Source organism: Chiloscyllium plagiosum, unplaced genomic scaffold (genome assembly GCF_037043375.1).
Source record: "Chiloscyllium plagiosum isolate Xiang-an unplaced genomic scaffold, Cpla_swu_hap1 HiC_scaffold_12, whole genome shotgun sequence".
Classification (NCBI taxonomy): Eukaryota; Metazoa; Chordata; class Chondrichthyes; order Orectolobiformes; family Hemiscylliidae; genus Chiloscyllium; species Chiloscyllium plagiosum.
This window is the reverse complement of record NW_028270150.1, coordinates 65,405,389-65,423,637: the sequence shown is the minus strand read 5'-3', so window position 1 is coordinate 65,423,637 and position 18,249 is coordinate 65,405,389. Positions and strand designations below refer to the sequence as shown.

At 45.2% G+C, this 18,249-nt stretch overlaps 1 protein-coding gene across 3 annotated transcripts in view; it reads right to left on the bottom strand.

The window, feature by feature from the left end:
• Nucleotides 1-10,890, bottom strand: part of LOC122555550 (organic solute transporter subunit alpha-like) — a 49,840-nt gene extending 38,950 nt beyond the window's left edge. Inside the window, exon 1 of one of the 3 annotated variants that reach the window (XM_087992398.1) lies at nt 10,709-10,890. In XM_087992398.1, coding sequence (XP_087848524.1) covers nt 10,709-10,784 — 76 coding nt within the window. In that variant the 5' untranslated portion in view covers nt 10,785-10,890. Of the gene's footprint in view, nt 1-10,217; nt 10,626-10,708 lie in introns of those variants that run through there. The other 2 variants (XM_087992399.1, XM_087992400.1) reach the window with 2 other exon arrangements.
• Nucleotides 10,891-18,249: the final 7,359 nt, after the last annotated feature.

Here is an 18,249-nt window from a genome sequence, read left to right as displayed (position 1 = left end):
GGCACGGTGACTCAGTGGTTAGCACTGCTGCCTCACAGCACTAGGGTCCCAGCCTTGATTCCAGCCTTGGCCGACTGTCTGTGTGGAGTTTGCACATTCTCCCCGTGTCCGTGTGGGTTTCCTCTGGGTGCTCTGGTTTCCTCCCACAGTCCAAAGATGTGCAGGCCAGGTGAATTGGCCAGGCTAAATTACCCATAGTGTTAGGTCAGAGGGAAATGGGTCTGGGTGGGTTACTCTTCGGAGGGTCAGTGTGGACTGGTTGGGCTGAAGGGCCTTTTCACACTGTAGGGAATCTAATCTAATTTCGTCATCTGCAATTGTTTAGATTCCAAAATAGTTCCATTGATTTAAAAGGTGAAAATGTAACGTTAACATTTAAAAAAGGAAGAAAAAAATGAGTGTGGGAAACTAAAAGTCAGTTACCCTGACAATAGTCAAATGCTGGAATCTATTATGAAATATGTCATAACAGCACTTTTAAAAATTCATAATATGATTAAGCAGAGTGAAAACTGAATTTGACAGATCAGTTAGAACTTTTTGCGGATGTATTTAGGAGCATGGCTGAGGGAGTACATTTGGATTTTCAAAAAAAAAAATTTAATGAAGTGCTACCAAGAGATTATTTCACAATGCAATGAGAGTAAGATATTGGCATGTATTGGGATTGGTCATCAGAAAGAAAGCAGAGTATGAATAAGCACAATATGTTTGAGTTGGCAGGCTGTAATCAGTGGGGTGCCAAAAGAATTAACACTTGGACTTTAGTCATTTACAATCTATGTTAATGAGTTGGATGAGGGCATAGATTTGCGTATTCAATGTTGCTGGAAATACAAAATTTAACTGGAAAGTAAGCAGTGAGGAGGTTGCAACTAGGGTGCAGAGGGAATAGATTAAGAGAGTGCGCAAGGTTAAGGAATACTATGTGACAAAGTATGAAGGTAACCAATTTAGTGGGAAAATACAAAAAACAGAGTATGTGGAATCTTTGAATTAAGACTTATGAATAGAATCTCATACAGGGGAGAAATTTTAAAAGATCCAACATATTAACAATTCTTGTACTTTATATTATCCTGCATTGTGTTTTGACTTGCATACAAATAGACTTGCAAACTGACTCCAGAATAGAACCCATTCAGAACCCAGGAAGAGTCTGTACTTTTGAATGAGAAAAACTAAAAAATGTTTACATTCAGAGGACCTTAGGTATCCTTAAACGTGGATCACAGAAGGCCAACAACAGATCCAGCAGTCAAGTTGCAACACAAATTGTTTTTACAAAGGAACTGTAGGATAAGAGTAAAGAAATCTTATTAAAATTATACAGGCCAGTAGTGAGGCTACAGCTCGAGTCTTAGATACAGTTTTCATCTTCTTACCCAAGGAAGGACATTCTTGAAGAAAGGTTTATTAGATTGGTTTCTAGATGAGGAGATTAAACCACTAGAAGACAGAGTAGATTAACCCTACATTCTCTGGGATTTAGATGATGAGAGGCAATTGAATTGAGAGGTACAAAAATAAGGCAGCAGGTGGAGCCTGTAGAAGGACAGTTGCAATAAACTGGAGATGTATCAACATCCTGACAGGGAGATTTGTTACTGTCACTCAGGAGGGCTTTTTTTTGTTAGGCCATATTTGGAAACTTGTGTACAGTCCTGGTCGCCACACTACCAGAACGATGTGAAGTTTTGGAGAGCGTACAGAAAAGGATGTTGTCTGGTTTGAAGGGTATTAGCTATGAGGAGAGATTGGACAAACTTGGTTTGTTTACATTTGAATGTCAAAAGATGAGAGATGACCTGACAGAAATTTACAAAGTTATGAGAGACATGGATAGAATGGATAATAGAATGGAGTCTTTTTCCCAGGGCATTCATGGCAATTACTCAAGGACTTAGGTTTAAGATAAAGAGGGAAATTTAAAGGAGATGCGAGAGGCAGATTTCTTAAAACAGAGACTGGTAAGTGCCTGGAATGTACTGCCAGAGGAGATGGTTGAAGCAGATACAATAGTAACGTTTAAAAGGCATCTTGACAGACGCATGAACAGGGAGGGAATGGAGGAATATGGACCATGTAGAAGCAAAAATGTTTTTAGTTTAGAAAGGTGCATGTGTCAGCAAGGACTTGATGGGCCAAAGGACCAGTTTCTGTGCTTTACTGTTCTTTGTTCTTTGATCTTTATTTAGAGTAAGGGACAATGAAAGCTCTAAGAAAATGTTCTCTCTGGCTGGGGACTGTACAATAATAGGGTCACAAACTCAGAGTAAAGGGTCAGCTATTTAGGACTGAAATGAGAAATTTCTTGACTCAAGGTGTTGCACATCATTGGAATTCTTTGTCCCAGAAAGCTGTGATGCCCATTCATTGTCTGAATTCAAGTTACAGGTTGATGCATTCAAGACACTGAATGAATTAATGGAACTGGGAATAGTGTGAGAAAGAGAAGTGGAAGATCAGTCATGATCTTGTTCAGTGTCAAAGCAAACTCAAAGGGCCAAATCCAGTTTCTATTTCTTCTATTGTTATGTCCTTTTATAAGTTCTAAATGTTGTGAAATATAGAAATATATCTGTTGCAGACACTTCAAATGAAAATAGATTCAAAGAACTGTGAAGATTATGGAAAAAGTTTCAGTTATTAGAAGAATTAGTTTTTTATTTCTCAGAATAAAAATTCCAGCCAGAATACAGAATGAATTTTTAAAAACAAAATAAAGTTAATTAAACAATGCATATGTAATTTGATCTGATATCTTCTATAACGGTTGAATTGGTATCTTCCAGAGCAGGCAAATTGGTGTCAGAGGAAATACTTATGATGTTATTGAAGAATCATAAAATCCCTACAGAGCAGAAAGAGACCATTCAGCCCATCAAGTCTGATTAGATTAGATTACTTTACAGTGTGGAAACAGGCCCTTCGGCCCAACAAGTCCACACCGACCCGCCGAAGCGTAACCCACCCATACCCCTACATTTACCCCTTACCTAACACTACGGGCAATTTAGCATGGCCAATTCACCTGACCTGCACATCTTTGGACTGTGGGAGGAAACCGGAGCACCCGGAGGAAACCCACGCAGACACGGGGAGAACGTGCAAACTCCACACAGTCAGTCGCCTGAGACGGGAATTGAACCCGGGTCTCTGGAGCTGCGAGGCAGCAGTGCTAACCACTGTGCCACCGTGCCGCCCGCCCAGGTCTGCTCTGACCTCCGAAGAGCATCCCACCTAGACCCAACATCCCCCCCCCCACACCTTATCCCTGTAAACCTGCATTTCCCAAGGCTAATCCAATTAGCTTACATTTCCTGGACACTAGGGGCAATTTGACACAGCCAATCTATGTAACCTGCATATCTTTGGACTGTGGGAGGAAAGCTGAAAATCTGGAAGAAACCCATGCAAACATGGGGAGAACATGTAAACTCCACACAGACACTCATTCAAGGTTGGAATGTGAACCCAAGTCCCTGGAGTCTTGAGGCAGCAGTGCTAACGATTGAACCACCATGCTACTCTCTGAAGGATGATCACAATAAACGAGTACTGTGAAAGATTGAGATATCCTGATGGTACCAGCTTGTATACTGGCAGCTCCTCTTCCATGAGAAAAATTAGACATTCAGGAGGGTCATTTTGCTACTGAAAGATACAGAACTTGGATGATGTGACTCAATATAAAAAATTGCAATATGCATTATTTTCTTTAGTTAATGTTCAACTGATTGCTTTAATGTTTATGCTGATAAGGGTGGAGCGCAAAACGTCAAGTGGAATGGTTCAGAAACTGTACTAAAGTTCAGAACTGGTTGTGGGTGGGAACACTAGCAAGTGTTTCTCAAGGTGTTATTTATTCAATGTTTGAAAATTTGACTGGGACCTTCCAAATTATAATTTTTTTACCATTCCAGACCAGACTACCAAAATTTACGTTACTGTCTAGCTAGGGACCAGTAATTTTTCTTAAAAAAAAGGTAGTTGAAACTTTATTGCTGGAACAGCACAGCAGGTCAGGCAGCATCCAGGGAACAGGAGATTCGACGTTTCGGGCACAGGCCCTGAAGAAGGGCCTGTGCCCGAAACGTCGAATCTCCTGTTCCCTGGATGCTGCCTGACCTGCTGTGCTGTTCCAGCAATAAAGTTTCAACTTTGATCTCCAGCATCTGCAGACCTCACTTTCTCCTTAAAAAAAAGGTAGACAGGTGAGATATTCAGGAGACTCCACTTATCCAGTGGAGATTAAATTCACACAATTCCAGACTTTAACACTAGAATTAACATGTAGTAAATACGAATGTGATTGAATACCCAAAGTTGCAATCAAACAGCAAATATGATCAAGATTGATCCAACAGATCTCTCAGCAATTCTCCCCAGATGTTAAAATACACTGGATCATTAAAATTTCATTTAACTTCATGTGGGATTAAAATTCTTCACCTTTGCTGATCTGGCCGTGAAATCCCTTCTCAAGACCTGCTCTGTCATGAATGGGCTCAACAATTGCTCCTTATGAGCTCTCATAGCCCCTTTTCGTGAGGCCTGGCCCAAACACTTTGCTATGTACTAATCCTTAAAATTTTTTACTGAACTCGAACAACACAGAACCATACAAATCCCAACTTGACTTCTCAGAGTCCCTAGCACAGAACCCATGTAATTCAACTGTATTCCCAGCAGTATAGTTAAAAGCAGTTCTGAAGAAGGGTTACTGGACACAAAACTCTGGGTACTCTGTACAGATGCTGCCAGATCTGCTGAGCTTGTCCAGCAATTGCTGTTTTTGTTTCAGTCAAAAGCAGCACTGCCTCACATGGAGTTTACACCTCTCTCTCCCCTCCCACAAACTCCTTTCACAACTGCCTATAATATTTGGACTACTCTTCAGTGATCTCTAAAATACCTTAAGTGACCTATTGAAAACACTGCAAGAAGCCCCATCCATATTTCTCGGCAGAATTGAATGTAGTCACCTGGAAACTCTTGGGATGGAGTAGGCTCAAATGATAGAATTTGTTGATTTCTCCAGTACGATTCAATACAACAGAAAATGAATTTAGTCATAAACTGCAAACTAACTAAGAGAACTCTCAATCAGTAGCAGATAATTGTCAATTCTCTTTTCTATTTTCCATTCATGGAATGTAGACATTGCTGACTGGGCTAGCATTTATTATCCATCCCTAGTTGCCCTTGAAGATAGTGAATTGCCTTTTTAAACAGCTGAAATCCATTTATTGTAGGTTGGTATAAATGGAACCATGATCAGATGGCCAATGGGCTGAGAAGTGGCAGATGGAGTTTAGTTTATATATATGCAAATTGCTGCATTTTGGGAAAGCAAATCTTAGCAGGACATATACAGTTAATGGTAATGTCCTCAGGAGTGTTGCTGAACAGAGAGACCTTGGAGTGCAGGTTCATAGCTCCTTGAAAGTGGAGTTGCAATTAGATAGGATTGTGAAGGCGGCGTTTGGTATGCTTTCCTTTATTGGTCAGAGTGTTGAGTACAGGCTTTGGGAGGTCATGTTGCGGCTGTACAAGGCATTGGTTAGGCCACTGTTGGAATATTACGTGCAATTCTGGTCTCCTTCCTATCAGAAGGATGTTGTGAAACTTGAAATGATTCAGAAAAGATTTACAAGGTTGGATGATTTGAAATATAAAGAGAGGTTGAATAGGCTGGGGCTGTTTTCCGTGGAGCTTCAGAGGCTGAGGGGTGACCTCATAGAGACCACTGACGTCACTAACGCCGCATGTGTCTCCGCCCCCACGCCGATCTCCACGCCTAACCCCGCCCCCCCGGCGACTTCCGTCACCTCGCCTAACCCCGCCCCTTCGCCGATCTCCGACTTCATGCCTAACCCCGCCCCCACGCCCATCTCCGTCACCACGTCTAACCCCGCCCCTTCGCCTATCGCCATCACCACGCCCGACCCCGCCCCCACGCCGATCTCCATCCCCGCCCCCAGACCTAACCCCGCCCCCACACTCAGCTCCAGCCCCACACCAGGTCCTAGCTCCCAGCCCTGCCGTGTTTTCACCATCCCTCCAGACCTACCCGTCTCTGAGGATGAAAGATCAGTCCTCAGCAGAGACCTCACCTTCATTCCCCTACGCTCCCAGATTGATGAATTCAACACGTGGCGTGACATCGAACAATTCTTCCGCCGCCTTAGCCTTCGCGCCTACTTCTTTAACCAAGACTCCCGCCCACCCTCTGACGACCCCTTCTCCCGCCTCCAACACACCCCATCCACCTGGACACCCCGTGCTGGCCTCCTACCTGCCCTCGACCTCTGCATAGCCAACTGCCGCCGCGATATTAACCGCCACCTGAACTCCCCCACCCCTCTCACCCACTCCAACCTCTCGCCCTCGGAACGCGCAGCCCTCCACTCCCTCCGTTGCAACCCCAACCTCACTATCAAACCAGCAGACAAGGGAGGCGCGGTAGTAGTTTGGCGCACCGACCTCTACACCGCTGAGGCCAAACGCCAGCTCGCAGATACCTCCTCCTACTGCCCCCTTGACCATGACCCCACCCCCCACCACCAAACCATCATCTCCCAGACCGTCCATAACCTCATCACCTCGGGGGATCTCCCATCCACCGCCTCCAACCTCATAGTCCCACAACCCCGCACCTCCCGCTTCTACCTCCTGCCCAAACTCCACAATCCTGACTGCCCCGGCCGACCCATTGTCTCCGCCAGCTCCTGCCCCACCGAACTCATCTCCGCATACCTTGACACCGTCCTGTCCCCCTTAGTCCAAGAACTCCCCACCTACGTTCGGGACACCACCCATGCCCTCCACCTGCTCCATGATTTTCGCTTCCCCGGTCCCCAACGCCTTATTTTCACCATGGACATCCAGTCCCTGTACACCTCCATCCCCCATCACGAAGGACTCAAAGCCCTCCGCTTCTTTCTTTCCTGCCGTACCGACCAGTACCCTTCCACAGACACCCTCCTTCGACTGACTGAACTGGTCCTCACCCTGAACAACTTCTCTTTCCAATCCTCCCACTTCCTCCAAACGAAAGGAGTAGCCATGGGCACCCGCATGGGCCCCAGCTATGCCTGCCTCTTCGTAGGATATGTGGAACAATCCATCTTCCACAACTACACTGGCCCCACCCCCCCACCTTTTCCTCCGCTACATCGATGACTGTATCGGCGCCGCCTCGTGCTCCCACGAGGAGGTTGAACAGTTCATCCACTTCACCAACACCTTCCACCCCGACCTCAAATTCACCTGGACAGTCTCAGATTCCTCCCTCCCCTTCCTCGACCTTTCTATTTCTATCTCAGGTGACCGAATCAACACGGACATCTACTACAAACCAACCGACTCCCACAGCTACCTGGACTACACCTCCTCCCATCCTGCCCCCTGTAAAAACGCCATCCCATTCTCCCAATTCCTTCGGCTCCGCCGCATCTGCTCCCAGGAGGACCAGTTCCAAAAACGCACATCAGAGATGGCCTCCTTCTTCAACGACCGCAATTTCCCCCCCGACGTGGTCGACGATGCCCTCCACCGCATCTCTTCCACTTCCCGATCCTCCGCCCTTGAACCCCGCCCCTCCAACCGCCACCAGGACAGATCCCCACTGGTCCTCACCTACCACCCCACTAACCTCCATGTACAGCGCATCATCCGCCGCCATTTCCGCCACCTCCAAACGGACCCCACCACCAAGGATATATTTCCCTCCCCTCCCCTATCAGCATTCCGTAAAGACCACTCCCTCCGTGACTCCCTCGTCAGATCCACACCCCCCACCAACCCAACCTCCACTCCCGGCACCTTCCCCTGCAACCGCAGGAGGTGCAATACGTGCGCCCACACCTCCCCCCTCACCTCCCTCCAAGGCCCCAAAGGAAACTTCCATATCTGCCACAGATTCACCTGTACCTCCACACATATCATCTATTGCATCCTTTGCACCCGATGTGGCCTCCTCTATATTGGGGAGACGGGCCGCCTACTTGCGGAGCGTTTCAGGGAACACCTCTGGGACACCCGGACCAACCAACCCAACCACCCTGTAGCTCAACATTTCAATTCCCCCTCCCACTCCACCAAGGATATGCAGGTCTTTGGACTCCTCCATCGTCAGACCACAGCGAAACGACGGTTGGAGGAAGAACGCCTCATCTTCCGGCTAGGAACCCTCCAACCACAAGGGATGAACTCGGATTTCACCAGTTTCCTCATTTCCCCTCCCCCCAGCCTGTCTCAGTCAAATCCATCAAATTCAGCACCGCCTTCCTAACCTGCAATCTTCTTCCCGACCTCTCCGCCCCCACCCCAGTCTGACCTATCACCCTCACCTTGACCTCTTTCCACCTATCACATTTCCGACGCCCCTCCCCCAAGTCCCTCCTCCCTATCTTTTATCTTAGCCTGCTGGACCAACTTTCCTCATTCCTGAAGAAGGGCTAATGCCCGAAACGTCGATTCTCCTGTTCCCTAGATGCTGCCTGACCTGCTGTGCTTTTCCAGCAACACATTTCCATCTCTTTATGGACATGCCAATGATGTTATGAAAGAACCACGTGTACATGGAAAATAGGGAGCCAGGAATAGATCCTTGGAGAACTTGAGATGGTGTGGGTGTGTGAGAGAGAGAGAGAGAGAGAGAGAGAGAGAGCGCGTGAAAGAGAGAGAACATGTGTGCACGAGAGCGTGTAAGAGAGAGAGAGCCCACGCATGAGAGAGAGCGCGAGAGAGATCACGTGAGAGAGAGAGCGTGCGCAAGAGAGAGCATGCAAGAGAGAGTGAAAGCATGCAAGAGAGAAAGAGAGCGCACATAAGAGAAAGAGTGCGCGAGAGAGAGCGCGCGAGAGAGAGTGCATGAAAGAGAGCTCGCAAGAGAGAGAGTATGAGAGATAGAGCGCACGAGAGAGAGTGCGCGCAAGAGAGAGCATGAAAGAAAGATAACGCGAGAGAGCACAAGAGAGAGAGCGCAAGAGCATTACACGAACTAAACCACTTGATACGAGAGAGCGTGCGAGAGAGAGAACACGAGAAAGAGAGAGAGCGAGAGAGATAATAAGTGACATTTCCTCCCTCAGTATCTGTACTGAATGACTCCTCATCCTCAGTCATAGAGTCATAGAGATGTACAGCATGGAAACAGACCGTTCAGTTCAACTCGTCCAGGCCGACCAGATATCCCAACCCAATCTAGTCCCACCTGCCAGCATCTGGCCCATATCCCTCCAAACCCTTCCTATTCATATACCCATCCAAATGCCTATTAAATGTTGCAAATGTACTGGCTTCCACCACTTCTCTCGCAGCTCATTCCACCCTCTGAGTGAAAAAGTGATTTCAACCAACTTCATAACTCACCGAATCCTGTCTCCTGAAGTTCTGCCCTCTTTTCTTGTAATTTCTCTTCATGTGTAAATTCTTCAATCCATAATCACAACCAATCCCCCTGACATTACTATTTCAAGAGGTCTCACTAATAAAACAATCACAGATAAGGCCAGATCTGATACCTTCTTTGTATCACTCTATATCTCAAAGATGATCAAAGTGTTTTGTTTTTAAATTGAAGCAGCTGGCAGTGCAGCCCAGTACATAATCATAGACTTGATGCTCAGAGAAAACAGGAATGTGAAAGTCAAATGAGCAAGAGGAATTTAAACAATGTAAGTCATAAGATCAGGGTGGAGGAAGAGTGAGGAGGAGGACAGGTAAGAGGGCTAAGGACAGCAGAAGATTATCAATGATAAAGATGCGCAATAAAGAGTTGCTTAAGGAGCTGGTCAATCAGAAGCCATCGATATTAACTCCATAATTTTTCTTGCCAATTTCTGATTTCACGATCCATTCACAATCTACCACTTCTGACCTCGAATCATTCTCGCCAGAAATCATTGCAAAGTTGTAGTGTTTGGATCAAATCCAGGCAGTCTACTCAAACCGCATTACACGAACTAAACCACTTGATACTGGCATTATAATTGAAAATGTATTTGCTCGTTATATCGTTGAAATAGCTGCAAATTACAATACTGACAGCAGAGAAGTTTAGCACTTGTATAAACTGTAACAGTATATGGTCTGCAAATGCTGTGACCAGCAAATTAAGGAGTTATCCACATCAACAAATCTGAAAAGGACGGAATAGAAAGAGTTGCACATGAACGGGTGAAAACTAGATAAGAGAACGGTATTACTGCTGCAAGACTGGATGGATTTCCCGTGTGTCTAATCGAGCAAAGTTCAGTAACAGCTCGATTGCAGCTTCTCACCACATCAGCTCCGACAAGAGTTGGAATCAATTCGGGAGAGCAGAGCAGCAACTTCGAGCAAAAGGCCGGAAAGTTAGCAGTGACAGGGGCTGGGAGAAGCCGCAGCCCCGCTCCTCAGACTGAGTGCCTCCTGAGGAAGGGAGTGTTCCCTGAGGCTGGGGAGGCACCGGGACTCTGGCCCTTTTCATCCACCTCCCCAACCCCCCGAACTGGAGCTGGGGCTGTCCCCGGGCTCTTTGTTGCCCTGCGCGACTCCCCAGGCTCCTTTTCCATTGACCAGTTTGAGTTCAGCTGCTCAGGTTGCAGGATTTGAGCAGCATCTTCACCCTCCCGGTATCGAGTGGCTGATTCACAAAACGCTGCTCCCCACTGAGTAGACCGACAAGGGTTGGACAGAAGCCAACTTGCTTACTTACTCTTTAAAATATCCACGGCCCTGGGTGGGCTGGAGCCGCAATAAATTTCCAGGCTCTGGTTTGCTCCGTCCGACATCTCTCCAAGACACACACACACACTCACAGGAACTGTCTGTGAGGAGTCAGCAGTGAGACTGAGAGCAGGCTCAGCACCGCTGTCCAAACCAGGCTGGCGAGTGCTGCACAATGTGGGGCTGTTCCTTCTCTCCATGCACCTTCACCCATTCTCACTCCCACACGTTCGCATTCTCCCGAAGGTAAACATAAACGTACAAACGCCCTCAACACTCATTACTAACCAGGTCATAGGGTAAACATCCCGTACAAAACGCTCTCAGGCAATCTGAGATTACAAGCAAACCCATTTGTATGCGGTCATTGAAATTTTCAACCCCATATCTCCATGATTCGGAGATGCCGGTGTTGGACTGGGGTGTACAAAGTTAAAAATCACACAACACCAGGTTATAGTCAACAGGTTGATCATTGTTCGTAGCAAACCGCCCGGCTCTCAAGACAACTCCATACAACCCTGTCACTGTGGACGCTGCAAGACGTGTCAGATTGTGGACATAGATACCACTATTACACGTGGGAACACTTCCCACCTTGTACATGGCAGATTTTCATGTGACACAACCAACGTTGTCTATCTTATATGTTGCAGGCAAGGATGCCCGGAGGCATGGTACATTGGGGAAACCGAGCAAAGGCTACGACAATGGATGGAAATGTGTTGCTGGAAAAGCGCAGCAGGTCAGGCAGCATCTAGGGAACAGGAGAATCGACGTTTTGGGCATTAGCCCTTCTTCAGGAATCCTGAAGAAGGGCTAATGCCCGAAACGCCGATTCTCCTGTTCCCTAGATGCTGCCTGACCTGCTGCGCTTTTCCAGCAACACATTTCCATCTCTGATCTCCAGCATCTGCAGACCTCACTTTCTCCTACGACAATGGATGAATGGACACCGCACAACAATCAACAGACAGGAGGGTTCCCTCCCAGTTGGGGAACACTTCAGTGGTCCAGGACATTCAGCCTTGGACCTTCGGGTGACCATCATCCAAGGTGGACTTCGTGACAGGCAGCAGCGAAAAGTGGCCGAGCAGAGGCTGATAGCTAAGTTCGGTACCCATAGGGAGGGCCTCAACCGGGACCTTGGGTTCATGTCACTTTACAGATGATCACCATTGCACTACACACACACACACACTGATATTCCTACACACACACACTCTCACATACACACGGACACAGGTACACACAGACGCGCACACAGACACCCACACACGTCCTTATAGGCACACACACTCCCACTCTCACACATTCACCACCTCACAGACTTAAGACACTCTGCACTCACTACACACACACACACACTTTCTCACACTCACAACCCCCACCTCAGACAGACAGACAGACACACACACAGACAAAGACCCATATGCACACATATATGTTTGTGGGGTGAATTTGTACTTGCAGAATTACATTGCACTTTGCTCAAAAACTGCATGCATTCATGTAGAACTCTGAGCTCACAAACTGCATGAATTTATGTAAAACTCTGTTATCTCACTTTTTAGATTAGAATCAATCTAAACATCATGGCATAGACAGAGAACACAGGGGGCTAACACCTTCAACATATTGTCTAGCTATCACCCATTGTTAACAGCTAACCCGAGAATGCAACTTTAAAAAAAAGGTTTTGTGATTTAAACATGAAAGGAGTGAAACTATCACTGAATTCTAACAGATGAAAGGCTTAACAGACAATCAATTTTTCAATGTATAATTTCAGTTACATCACACTGCAAATTTTTGCTATAAATTCTGTGTTACGATCGAGCCCTCCACTATCACCAGATGATGGAGCATCGCTCCGAAAGCTAGTGTGCTTCCAATTAAACCTGTTGGACTATAACCTGGTGTTGTGTGATTTTTAACCATATCTCCAGACAGCTAAAGAGGCTGAAAAAGGCTGAATACCATATCCCATCAATTGGAGGTGCCGGTGTTGGACTGGGGTGGACAAAGTTAAAAATTTCACAACACCAGGTTATAGTCTCACAGGTGGTCCACAACCACCTGATAAAGGAGCGACACTCCGAAAGCTAGTGCTTCCAATTAAACACCTATAACCTGGTGTTGTGTGATTTTTAACATTGTCTATCCCATGAAAGCTGCAGGAGTCCCACATGGACTGGCCAATGAGAAGCTCGGCCCTAGAACGTTACAGCTAACTCAAAAAGCAACTTTGACTAAGAGTTCTCAACCTGTTGATTTTTCACGAGTTGCCGAGAGAAGAGTAATATTCTAGTAATGTCTATTTGCTGAACATATTTCTAAATCTCCGGAGGTCACGGATGGTGGTGGGAACCTGATACTGAGGCACACTGTGAGTGGAGGTTTGGAACATAACCAGGTGAGGGGGCAGAGGAGCTGTGCCATACCCAGTCTAAGTTAAAGTAGAAAGGAAACTGATCAGATGGGGGTGGGTTAGCATTTAAAGTCTTTCTGCCAAAGTACAATCGTGCTCCTTTCAGTTATCGGATTCTCCTGGTGCCTCAATACACTAAGTTGTATCTTGCATAAATAAGAATTGCCTTTGGATTTGTTGCAACTCTAGAGAAAATCAAACTCCAATGTTTGTTCGTTTTCCACATACGAAGATGATACAGAACTGAACTGCATTTGTAATCGTGTATGTATATAAAGATTTTTTTTATGAATAAAGTATTTTTTGCAATAAAAACAGAATAGGATCAGCTTCTTATTTTCTGGAGACTCAAAGCAACAAATTCCACAGGTTCAAGTGAGCCTGAGATTGGAAATGAAGATGCTCTTGGCAGAGGCATTTCTGGAACTGAGGCTAGGACTTGGGAGGTTCATACAGGAAAGAAAGAATGGACCCTGGCTCAGGTCTGATCAGAATTCCTTAGCCTGAGGCTGTGGACAGAGGTATCCTTGTGGTAACCACATGAAAATGAGATCAGATATCATCTTCAGATCAATCTCTAGGCTGGAAGGCAACCTAAACTCGAGAATTTAAAAATCACACAATACCAGGTTATAGTCCAATAGGTTTAATTGGAAGCACACTAGCTTTCGGAGTAACGCTCCTTCATCACCTGAAGGAGCGTCGCTCTGAAAGCTAATGTGCTTCCAATTAAACCTGTTGGACTATAACCTGGTGTTGTGTGATTTTTAATTTTGTACACCCCAGTCCAACACTGGCATCTCTAATCATAAACTCGAGAATGGGAATGTAGGGGATTTTGTGGATGTGTTGGGTTTGACCTTAATGCAGATTAATCTATATAACATGTAGTAGATGAGGTATGGTAGGTTTTTAATGCAATCAACTCACTTCTAAAGGTCATTGTTGCTTCTTGTATTGTGTATTAAGGGTGCACAGAAATATTCAGTTCTGACAATGAGAAAGCCTGCCACACAGTGTAGCTAATCTACCTATGAAGTGTAAGCTGTGTTGTTCAGTCCCTAATGTGTGCAGATTGAATGCACTGCATCAGGTTAATAATGTTGTGCTTAATAATGTTTGTGGCTTATTTTTATTGATACCAAGGGCTTAACGTATTGAATTGTTACGGCACAGACAGAGACCATTACTAACTTCCAGCAGGAGCAACTCAACTCCACTCCAAACCCTTTTTACCCATAGCCCTAGACTTTTTTGCTGTCAGGTGTTGATCTGATTCTGTTTACTTTTATTCCATTCATAGGATGGGGAAGGCAAGGGCTGGACCAGCATTTATTGCCCATCTGTTACACTCAAGAAGGTGGTGGTGAGCTGCCTTCTTTAACCATTAATCTGTTTGGTGTAGGTCGACCCACAATGCCAATAGGGAGCTCTAAGAGTTTAACCCAGTGACAATGAAGGAGCAGCAATATATTTCCAAATCTGGATTTAGAGTGGCTTGACAGGGAAAGTGCAGGTGATGTTCCCGCGTGTCTAATACCCTTGCCCTTGTAGATGGCAGTGATTATGTGTTTGGAAGCTGCTGTCTAAAAAGGTTTTAGAGGCGAATTTCTGCAGTATATCTTATAAATAGTGCACACTGCTTCAACTGAGCATTGGTACTGGAGAGACTGGATGTTTGTGGATGTGGTGCCAATCATGTGGACTGCTTTGATCTACTGTCAAGCTTCTTGGGTGATGGGACAACTGAGGAAAGGTGGAGGACTTTCAAAGTGATTTTCACAGAGTTCACCAAAAGTACATACCAGTGAAAAGGAAGGGCTGTAAGAAAATGAATGATCAGCCGTGGATAACTAAGGAAATAAAGGAGGGTATCATATCGAAAGCTAATGCAAACAAAGTGGCAATGATTCGTAGTAAACTAGAGGATTGGGAAATCGTTAAAGGTGAACAGAAAGCTACAAAAAAAAGCCACAAAGAAACGTAAGTTAAATTATGAGGGTAAATTAGCTTAGAATGTAAAACAGATAGCAAAAGTTTCTGCAAATATATAAAACAAAAAAGAATAGCTAAGGTACACATTGGTCCCTTATGGGGTGAGAATGGGGATTTAATAATGAGAAATGAGGAAATAGTGGAGGTGCTGAACAGGTATTTTGTGTCAGTCTTCATAGTGGAAAACACAAATAACATGCCAATAATTGATGACAAGGAGGCTATGGCAGATGAAGACCTAGAAACAATCATTATCACAGAAGAGTTAGTCTTGGGCAAGCTAATGAGGCTAAAGGCAGACAAGTCTTCTGGCCCTGATGGAATTTATCCCTAGATAATAAAAGAGATGGCAGGGGAAATAGAATTATGCACTCATGGTAATTTACCAAAATTCACTGGATGCTGAGGCAGTTCCAGCAGATTGGAAAACAGCACTGGGATGCCATTGTTTAAAAAAGGAGGTAGATAAAAAGAGGGTAACTATAAGCCCGTTAGCTTAACTTCCGTAGTGGGGAAATGCTTGAATCTATCATCAAGGAAGAAATAGTGTGACATCTGAATAGAAATTTTCCCGTCGGGCAGATGCAACATGGGTTCATGGAAAGCAGGTCATGTTTAACTAATTTACTGGAATTCTTTGAGGATAGTACAAGCATGGTGGACAACAGGGACTGGTGGATGTGGTGTATCTGGATTTCCAGAAGCAATTCAACAAGCTGCCACACAAAAGGCTACTGCATAAGATAAAGATGCACGGTAGTATGGGTAATGTATTAGCATGCATAGAAGATTGGTTAATTTACAGGGAGCAAAGAATGGAGATAAAAGGATGTTTTTCCGGTTGGTGATCAGTGGCTAGTGGTCTGCCTCAGGAATCAGTGTTGGTTCAACAATTTACACAAATGATTTGGAGTTCGGGACCAAGTGTAGTGTGTCAAAGTTTGTGGGTGACAGTAAAATGAGAGGTAGAGCAAAGTGTGCAGGGGACACTGAGTGTGGAGAATGTGTTGCTGGAAAAGCCCAGCAGGTCAGGCAGCATCTGAAGAGCAGAAAAATCGACATTTCGGGCCAGAGACCTCCATCAGGAATAAGGGCTCTGGCCCGAAATGTCGATTCTCCTGCTCCTCAGATGCTGCCTGACCTGCTGGGCTTTTCCAGAACACACTCTCAACTCTGATCACCAGAATCTGCGGACCTCACTTTCTCCTAGAGGACACTGAAAGTCTGCAGAGGGATCTAGGTAAGTTAGTGAGTAGGTAAGAGTCTGGCAAATGGAGTACAATGCTGGTAAATGTGACATTATCCATTTTGGGAGTGATAACAGCAAAATGGGCTGTTATTTAAATGGTGAAAGATTGCAGAATGCTGCTGTACAGAGGGACCTGGGTGTCATTGTGCATGAATCACAAAAGGTTGGTTTATAGGTGCAGCAGGTAATTAAGAAGACAAGTAGAATACTGTCCTTCATTGCAAGAGGGATGGAATTTAAAAACAGGGAGGTTAGGCTGCAGCTGTATAGGGTGCTGGTGAGGCCACACCTGGAGTACTGTGTACAGTTTTGGTCTCTTTACTTGAAAAAGGATGTACTGGCACTGGAGGGGATGCAGAGAATGTTCACTAGGTTGATTCTGGAGTTGAGAGAGTTGACTTATGAGGAGAAATTGAGTGGACTGAGAATATACTCATTGGAATTTAGAAGAATGAAGGTGGATTTTATAAAAACATATAAAATAATGAATGGGTATAGAGAACGTATAAACAGGGAGGTTATTTCCACAGGCGGGTGAAACTAGCTTTATCCTCAAGATATCGGGGGTCAATGTAGGACTGAGTTGAGGGGAAACTTCTTCATCCAAAGGCGTGTGAATCTGTGGAAATCCCTGTCCAGTGAAGCAGCTGAGGCTACGTCGTTGAATATTTTTAAAACAAAGATAGATAGATTTCTGAACAGTAAAGGAATTAAGGCTTATTGTGAGTAGGCAGATAAGTGGAACTGAGTCCACAAAAAGATCAGCCATGATCTTATTGAATGGTGGAGCAGGCTCGAGGGACCAGATGGCCTAATCATGCACCTGTTTCTTATCTTCTTATGTTAGAGTTGCATCCATCCAGATATTTGGGGATCATTATCCTAACTTGTGCCTTGTCGTGGTGGAAAGACTTCATGGAATAAAGAGCTGAGATACACACTGAGGATTCGTAGTCTCTGATTAACATTTCTAGCCACAGCATTTAATGGCCAGTCCAGTTCAGTTTTTGTAAAAGTAACTCCCAGGGTGTGCATAGTGGGGATTCAGTGATAGTAATGCCATTAATGTCTTTGGGGTGGCACAGTGGCTAGCACTGCTGCTTCATAGCACCAGGGTTTTAAGTTCGATTCCAGCCTTGGGCGACTGTGTGGAGTTTGTATGTTCTCCCTGTGTCTGTGTGGGTTTCTTCCAGTTTCCTCCCACAGTCCAAAGATGTGCAGGTCAGGCGAAATGGCCATGCTAAATTGCCCTAGTGTTAGATGCATTAGTTCTGGGTGGGTTACTCTTCAGAGGGTCGGTGTTGACTGGTTGGGCCCAAGAGCCTGTTTCCACACTGTAGGGAATCTAATCTTTTAAAAAAAAAATCAAGGTGTGATGGTTAGATTCTGTTGAAAATGGTCATTGCCTCGCATTTGTTTGGGTCAAATATTATTTGCTATTTGTCAGCTCAATCGTGGATATTGTCCAAATCCTGATGCATTTGGATATGGATTGCTTCAGTATCTAAGGAGTTGTAAATGACAGTGAACATTGGGCAAATAATCAGGGAACACTCCCACTTCTGACCTAATAATGGAGGGCAGATCATTTAGAGAACTACCGAAGATGGTTAGGCCTAGGATACTACTCTGATGAACCTCTAGAACTAAGATGACTGACCTGCAATGCCCATTTTCCCTTGTGCCAGGTATGATTCTAACCAGTGGCATATTTTCACCAGATTCAAATTGACTCTAGCTTTGCTAGGGCTCCTTGATGCCACATGTGGCTTTGATGTCACCTCACCTTGAGAGTTCAGCCTTTTGTTTATGTTTGTATCTCGTCTGCAATGAGATTAAGAGCTGAGTAGCTGAG